This window comes from Saccostrea cucullata, unplaced genomic scaffold, assembly GCF_032062105.1.
Source record: "Saccostrea cucullata isolate Sc308-1 unplaced genomic scaffold, CSIRO_AGI_Scuc_v1 ctg5596, whole genome shotgun sequence".
In the NCBI taxonomy this organism is placed as follows: domain Eukaryota; kingdom Metazoa; phylum Mollusca; class Bivalvia; order Ostreida; family Ostreidae; genus Saccostrea; species Saccostrea cuccullata.
In genome coordinates this window covers 1253-10445 of record NW_026931069.1, presented here as the reverse complement: position 1 = coordinate 10445, position 9193 = coordinate 1253, and the positions used below count along the sequence as shown (strand labels likewise).

The 9193-nt window shown below is 30.5% G+C and overlaps 1 protein-coding gene across 1 annotated transcript; it reads left to right on the top strand.

Moving 5' to 3' along the window:
- Positions 1–1526: 1526 nt before the first annotated feature.
- LOC134231263 (fibroleukin-like) lies at positions 1527–7794 on the top strand. Its single transcript, XM_062713198.1, has 5 exons — positions 1527–1819; positions 3947–4089; positions 4339–4435; positions 4674–4841; positions 5672–7794. Exons 1-5 carry the CDS (start codon positions 1582–1584, stop codon positions 5923–5925), a joined length of 900 nt encoding a protein of 299 aa, XP_062569182.1. The 5' UTR covers positions 1527–1581; the 3' UTR covers positions 5926–7794.
- The last annotated feature ends 1399 nt before the right edge of the window (positions 7795–9193 follow it).

The following is a 9193-nucleotide window of genomic DNA, read 5'->3' as shown; positions in this document are numbered from 1 at the left end:
ATATAATCATTAAATACATAAGATATCGTTTACTCTACATTTTAAACATATCAGATATGATAAAAAAAGGAGGCACTCATTCGCTATCCAGCTTGAATAAACGTCTCTCCCAAGACAGAAGATTTGAGTTTTGATGGTCGCCATGCTTATTTTTGGAGAGGATATTCTCGAAAGCGGTGCCCAAACATGCCAGCCAAGAGCGCCGAAGTGTGTTGACGACGTTCCAGTAGCAGTGGAAAAGCGAAAATGTGGGTTTACAATGCTTTCAAACTTATTGAAAATAGCAATGTTTATGCATTATAGATACAAAAGTTTCAAATTACTTTAGGTAGCTTCATTCTATGGCGGCCTATTCGGGTTAAAAAATGGAATATTTCTGAAACGTCATAGAACATGTAGAAATTATTTGATTCTAAACTACAGGCTTGGGTTCATAAAAACAAAGTCATATAGACAAAATAATAATTTTACATTTTTTGAACAATGATTTTACCAGTAATTATAATCTACTTTTTTCTAAATTTTTTTTTCTTCAGGTAAGTCTTGTTGTCACAAGAATCACAAATGAAGAACTTTAGAAGAGAACAGGGTTTTAGAACCATTAAAATCAGATGGAGAAAACCATTCCAATCAGATTGAGAAGGTGGAACTGGATTTGACTAATCCCAGGAAAGCCACCATCCAACACCACACCAGGACCCAATTCGGAACCGGCATGGCAAGAGAAATAGAGGACATTCCAACAAACTATTATGAAGTTTTATTTGTTAAATGATTCGTTTTATTCATAAAAAGCTTTCCTTAACAAAATTCAATTATTAACTGAAATTAGCACACTAATTTTGAATATTTGGTGAATGAAAACACATACTTTGAAGCCTAAATGCCTTAATTTATTTTCATTAAATGCTGAAAAAGGAGTAGGGGTCGGGATATAAAAAATATCAAAACTTTCTTATATGTACACTAACCCCTACTTTTCTTGCTATGAAAAGGAACCATAATACTTAAAGAAAATGTACTGCAATTTTCTGAAAAAGTTTAATTGTAGAAATATGTTTTTCTCTGGTTTTTCGAAAAATTTTATAGGGAAAAATTTGCTTAAAACTGACACCGGTGAACACTATTTTGGGGTACAAGTTATCTAATTAGGTATTTATTTGCTCATATTTTGCTTAGAAAATCAACTTTGCAATACTTTCAAGTAAATTTCAGCCAAATTAAGTTTTGATTGATTGTATTTATAAATTTATGAGGTATTTTATGGTCTAATAGCTTTTTCAATGAAATTTTCCATGCTCTATTTTGGCCTATGTTCGAGGGGATGAATCTCTCTTAATGAACACTAACACACACTTTTCTTAATTGTCTTTAAATTATTCCTTGGATATTACACTTTCAGAAAAATATAAGCATGTGGAAAGTTTAATGCACGTTTTTTTCTGCGTATCAGCAGAATACATCCTTAAAGAGGACCAATGAAAAAAAAACTTCCTGTCCTTGTTTCATTTAACGTTTGAGCGTCTCAAGTAGTAAATTATGTAAAATACACTTGTGGGGACACTTGCCTGCTAATACACGATGGCGTTCCTCTGGAAATTTGTGTTTTTAGCCATTTTCTCTGGTTTTAATTCTCAACCTTTGCTATTCAATTGTGAAAAAGAACCCGACAAATGCGAATCAAAAGGTTATTTTTACAGAGACAATAATCAGCTCAAGAGTCTCGTGAGAGGACAAGACGAAATTCTCAAGGAGATGAGTCGATTTGGAAACATTTTAGAGGAAATTAGGAATCGGATTTCTTTACTTGAGAGAACCGGTAAATAATTGTTTTCATATATGCTCTAGTTTAATTATATGTTTTGAAATTTATGAAGAAAACAATATTTGGTCTAGCTTTTAATGAATCGTTTCAATTCCACGGCAGCTCCGTGAACAATAAAATGTTAAGATGCATAGGACTGTCTAGAGTCAATTGCAATTCTGTAGCATGTGCTAATTAAGTATGAGGTTTTACGTCATCATATATCCCTCAATTATTTAATTTGTGGTAGCATCTTTGAAATTGTCGTCAAAATATATAGGAAGAACATTCAAAGCTTTTTCAGACATGCTTCATTATACATCATGGAAAATGCAAGAAATGAATCAATACTGTAAAAATGTCAATAGTCCAGAACCTACAAACAAAAATTTTAAAAATTATACTATTCGGTCGATTATGGTAAAGATTACCTATTATTGTTCATTTTGTTGTGGTTACTATCAAATGTATCATGATATCGGTGTTTTGTTTATGAATAGTGAAAATTACTGCACTTTCAATGCCCTTTTTCATAATACTGAAAAACACATAGAATTGTTTGTTGATGTTGAACATTACTGATATCTACTGCAGATCTATAATTCTTTTGTAGACAATTCTGATGTTAGATAAATAATGAAGGATTCGAATTAGAAAATTCAAAATCTATTTAATGGATTTTTAGACAAAAATAACGGAAACTAACATACTTGCAGCAATACTTGTTTTCTTTAACTATTGAAAACTAATGAAAAGCTACACCATATGAAGTTAAACATAGTATCGTTACCTCGTCAGAAGATGAGGGTAAAAAAAATTACACATTTCAATTGCTTACTGAATTGTTGAAGAGTATCAAGTATGCATTTTAAAGTTTCAATAATGAAAATGTAGTGAAGCGGCTACGAAAAACGGTTTTAAGATCAAGTTTACCAATTATATACACAAAACTAAAGTTACAAGATGTAAAGTATGAAAAGCCAAAACTAAAGATAGAAAAGCAAAAATAAAAACCAATTACAAATTCTAAAATTGGAAATGCCAAGATTTAAATTGGAGAAGCCAACTTTAAAATGGGAAACATTAATTTTGAAAAAAATATTACATGGCTTATCATAACCTCACTATTGATATACAATATACAATACATATGTACTTAACGAAGAGTTGCTTTTACTCTTTTACAATTCTGTTGTCTTCTTTGAGTTAGTCCCGTCTTAAATCCACAAAAATTGTCTAGGGCGAAAGGAACAAAAATAAAGCGATGGTGAAAATTTTCCTGTATACAGTTTTATTAGTTACTTATTGATTCTTAACTAAAAGGTTACAATTGCTAGTTTTCATTTGTTATTTGTAAATGAAATAAACAAAGAAATATGGCTATTGAAAAAACGAAGAAAAACGCCATCAATTTGTAAATCAAAAAGTAAAATGAAGTTTTCTACATTCCATGTATCATAATTTATTTTTTTTCTCATACATGTACTTTTTATTATATCTTCCTTTTCATATCAAACTACCACCTATCTATTTTATTTCCTTCCACGACGTAAATAAAGATTTCATTTCGGATTTTTTTTTTTCAATTTCCGCTTCCGTTTAAATTTGTCATCTTCATTAACACTCTTCTATCATTTTTCTTACATGTCATTTCTTAATTTTCGGAAGGCAGACTTTAAAGTTGATAGAGATTTTACTATTCAGCCTTAGGTTTTCCGTTTGAGAATTTTAGTGAGCTAAGCTTTTAAAATCAATCCTATTTTACGATGATAAATAAAAAGTCATTGAAGTGAATTTAGGATGAAAATCTCTCAAAACTGAATTATTTTTAAGTGTCCTATCTACTACAAATTATGCAGAATGCTAATGTTTTTCTTGATAAATTATTGAAATTCTCTTCCTCTCTGACTCGTTCATGAAATACGCATGTGTGAGACGTCTAAGTTCGTATTTCGTTATGAAATAATTTTCACCAGTCAATTACAGAAAGAGAGAATGAATGAAGTTTACAAATTTATTACATGTGCATAGTTCTACACTTCATTTCGATAAACCAATAGGACAAAATTTGGATAATTCAAAGACTGACATAGAGCATTTCCAATGAAGAAAAACAAAATTTTTTTTATCAAATCATTTCAGCTTTATATAAAGACTGCAAAGAACTATATGATATGGGTAGAAGAAAGTCAGGGGTCTACAGTATCTATCCTTTGGACTTGCTCCATCAGGTGAAATCAGTACAAGTGTACTGTGATATGGATACAGCTGGGGGAGGGTGGACTGTAAGTAAAGAAAGTGATAATTAAACATTGCAGATACGTTGATCACATTGAATAAAGTGTGAGTTAAAAAGACCCATAATGATTAGCATAATTTACAGAAATATTTCTTAAATCTCTATTCAGTCTGACTTTTTCAGTGGAAATTTGAGTATTCAAAGTAGACAAATACTTCAAAAAATTTACTTCTACATTTTATGAATTCAACACACGAATTTGGATTAATTGTTATATGAAATATATAAAATATAGGTAATACAAAATAGAGTTGATGGCAAGGTGAATTTCAGCAGAAGTTGGCAAGGCTATAAGGTTGGATTTGGGGATGTGTCGACGAGCTACTGGATAGGTGATATACTTTCTTAATGAATCTTAATTTTGATATAATTATGTGTATGAATGCAGTCTACTCTAAGCACGGTCTCAGTTAACATTTTTCAAGAAAATTATTTAATGTTTAGATCATAATTGCATTTGAATTTAGATAAATTCAAAATTGATATTTTGTAAATAGAGAGCTTTTAATTATCATCAAGAAATCTTTATATATATTATTTTTCTTCAAATAAATAAAAAAAATGTAACAGGGAATGACGTCATACATGAGCTGACAAAGGATAACAGCAGTTTGCTGTATGTAAGCATTACAGGCAAGGACGGCACCACCCACTATATTCAGTATGACACATTCTCTATAGCCGGAGAAGATGACGATTACAGATTGTATATCGCTGGAAACGCATTTGGAACATTAGGTCTGAAGAGGCATTTTTGTTTTATTTCTAAAAATGAGATCCTTGAAAATATTAAGAATTTGAATCCTTTTCTTATATATGTATTTCATAATACATGTATATGATAAACATTCTGTCAACTTTCTCGAGTGATAAAAAAATGAAAAAGAAAGAAAATACTGTCGACTAGAAAAATTAAAGTAATTAAAGTAATTCAGTCAATAAGTTTCATTTCAAACTATATTTATGTTGTAAGCTGGAAACCAAATATCGAAATATTAGATATTAATCATGTATATACAAATTTTTTTCAAAGTTATTTCGATAATATGATGACGGTGCGACCGTTAGGGCGAGCGCAGATATTTATCCAGTGTTCATTTAGATCGGGCTCGTCAAACCGCACGTGATATCCGACTCGTCTAAGACTCTGACGTCATATGACGTCGTATGCAAGTTGCATTATCAAACCGAGGCCTGAACAGGGCTGATTTTAAATGAAGAACCGTTTTATAGACTATTTTTTTGCATCAAATTCATTAAATCTAGGCAAGTTTATTATCCGTTTAATTTTTTCTTCTTATTCTCGCGAGAACGTTGCTTTAGCATTGTGTACGAAGCGATGCATTATGGGTCCAAATTACTGCGTCAAAAATTCTATCGAATGAAGGTGCAGTAGTCCGAATTTTCTCTTTGCCCAGGCGTTGCTTTAAGTGCTCGCAGTGACGAGCTTCAAGACGCTTGCTGCGCTCGCTATAACCAGTAAGACTTTTTTTCCAAATCTTCAGTGTTAATATAACTTATCAAAACTTACAATATATCAAAATTTCTTTTTTACATAAATTATACAGACGATAGAATACGATACCGTTCAGGGGGAGACAACATAAACGGGATGAAGTTTTCTACGTATGACAAAGACAATGACCTCTCATCAAATCATTGCACAGATACGATGGGTATAGGAGGATGGTGGTTCAACAAGTGCAACGATGCCTACCTGAACGGCCAGTATCCACCTGGAAAGTGGAGTCAACCTTGGCATGGTACATTTGATGATGGATCAAAGATTTCCAGTACAAAGATGATGATTAAGAGAAAATGATTGAGTATTCTTTTAAGTATAGAGAGAATCAAGAAAATTGTTGAGCATAATATTTCTCTAATTGAAACACTAGTCTGTATAAATGATTTTTTAAAAAATAATGTATGAAATCGCATTAGTGCAAGCATCTTGTGAAGCAAAATTATTAAAAAACATTAGTTCGTATATATGAGGTTGGTGAATAGATCATTTAAAAAAAATCGTTTTAACATGCTTATTGAATTTGTTATAATTGATAAAGAAAATTGTAACAACACTGTAAAATCAAAAACTTTCTTGGATACAGTTTTGTTAAGTCTGAGGAAAAAAAATGTTATGTGGGGATTTGATCTCTTGGTTTGAGAAATGTTGAGTAATTTTGCATATTAAAATTTACATTTCGTGGGTCTCTCCATGCCTTGAAAACAACTAAAGTTAAATTCACACGAAAATAAGTGATTTTACAACATATTAATTTGTTGAAACTAATTCCAAAATTTATTATATCGAATTTAATTTGTTTGAACAAGTTCTAAAGAATTTTATGCAAGGAAAATGTTTACATGTGTTTAGCACATGTAAAACACACACAAAGGGCGCACATGTATATTGTTTTTATTTTTACCCATGTTGATGCTTTGTACTGTTTGTATGGACTTTTGATTTTAAATTTATTTCTTTATTTCCTCATATGAAAATCAACAACTCGTTGTATCAGATTTGAATATATTTTTATTAGGTCTTAAATAGGCTACACTTAATAGATTAAGAATACTTTTTATAGCTATTTTGGAATTTGTTTTCACAAGTTTATTAATTCGTTTACAAAAATGAAATTCATTATAAGGAAGTAAACAAATTACCTGTAAATATGGAGAATATCATTATGATACCAAGTATATTTAAAAAACATTCGTAAATTAATGAAAATAATAATATTCTATTTAAATTGAAGTTAAAAATAATTTTGAAAGTCGCTTTCTGTACGATCGATTAATATCCAATAATATATTTTGCTTATGGATATTATCCAGTAGATGTCATATATGACCATAAGATTTCAAAAAGTGTTAACTAAAGATAAAAATTTAAGTGAAATGGTTGACTTGTTAAATGCATGGAATTATTGAAAATGAATGAGATCGACCAATATCGTTGGGAAAAGTTAAAAAAAAAAAAAAACAACAACAACAAAATCTGCATAACTGGGTAATATCACTGTTGTTAATTTAATAACATGTACTTCGGTTACATAAAATTATATTATGTAGAACAAATTTAATGTTTGAATTTCTTATTTCTATCATATCACGTCTAAAACCATAATTTACCATATGAGAAAAATCGAAACTAAAATTTACCTTAGTGATAACTTTGACATTTTGGTAAACATTCTGTCTCTTGTGATAACTTTTAAAATTTTGATTAACATCAGATAATGTGACAAAGTTATAACATTTATTTTATTTATTAAGGCGAGTATCGCGCTCACTTTTGAAATCCTATTTTTCCCGATTATTTGAATCAAGTGAGAATGATTCTAGCATTTTGTAAAGGCTTATGTCGAACTCTCTTTTGTAATCTTATTCCTGACTGACGTATTCTTAAAATCAACTCAATCTACAATCTGGGTATAAATACACAGGTTCGATTAAAAAAATTCCTTGTCCCATCAGACATTTTCAAGGTCACGACACCTCGTGGTCGTGCTGTCCATATAAGTATTTGCTTTTGTAATACTTCTCTTTTTCATAACTCATGTTATTTTTTTATTTTCTATTTATTTGACGTTATGTTTTGTCTACTGGGTAAAATAATTTATGTATAGTTTTTCTAGACACTTATGCCATTACCGTTTATTTGCTGTTAAATAAAGATATAAAATATTAATGTGAACCTGTTTTCAGAATTCTGCTGGGTTATATTTATATTAATAAACTGGAGTAAATTATACATGTTATAGTTAACTTGAGTTCACTTAATTATTTTCATTAGAATAATCTGTGTGCAGATACTCACTTCCATTCCGATCTTAGGATATACTTTCGAGGCGAGGACCATCAAACATCTCTCTCTCTCTCTCTCTCTCTCTCTCTCTCTCTCTCTCTCAATTCTTTGTTTTTATTTGTAAATGTGTATATGTATATGTTATCTTCATCCCATTTAACCTATCAATAAACCTGAAAAATACACGTTATTAGTCTAGACATGTGAATGAGAGCATGTGTTCTATTTAAGCATCTATCTTCAATTCATGACGAAACAATCAAGTGACTATGCAATTATACAAATAACATGTATTTTCAAGGCAAGTAACCATACTTTATTCAGTTTAGAGTGGGATATTATACAGTTAAAGTATATCATTGAGGGAGTTAGCAAGACTCCAGTTCCCCAAGACCAGGACTATTTCACGAGGCGCAGTCCTGGTTGAGGGGAACTGGAATCTTGCTAACTCCTCAATGATATACTTTAACTGTTTTATTATACCGATACAAATTTAAATTGTTAAGATAACATTTTTTTTTTAAATTTAATTTACAGATAAACTAATCATTATTCTCATAGCTAAGTAAAATCACAATATATATTTATTGAAAAACTAGAGGATTACGGATAACCGCGAATTAGCATAACTAGCTTTCAAGGGAAGGATTAGCTCAAAAAAAAAAAACTAACGCACGAGGATTAGTATGACTAGCTTTCGAAGGAGGGATAAGCTAAAAAAAACTAACGCAAGAGGATTAGTTTGACTAGCTTTCGAAGGAGGGATAAGCTCAAAAAAACTAACGCACGAGGATTAGTATGACTAGCTTTCGAAGGAGGGATAAGCTCAAAAAAACTAACGCACGAGGATAAGTATGACTAGCTTTCGAAGGAGGGATAAGCTCAAAAAAACTAACGCACGAGGATTAGTATGACTAGCTTTCGAAGGAGGGATAAGCTAAAAAAAAAAAAAACTAACGCACGAGGATTAGCCGATTTACAGCGAATTCTAGGGACTGTTCACATCTAATCACTTTATAGAGTAAACAATCAGTAGAAGTATAATAATCTATGTTAACTTAATTATAATATTTATTTTTAATTATGATAGCTCTACAAAATAAATTAACTAGGAGAGGTGTCTTTTGGTGCCTTGCTAACTATTCGCATGATTCTTCATCGTATATTACTTTCCTCAACGAAAAAAAAAATCATTCTATTGCTAACTACAATCATGTTGTAAATTTTGAATTCACTAGGGGGAGGTAAATGCAAAATTTACAACATGATAACTGTAAATTTT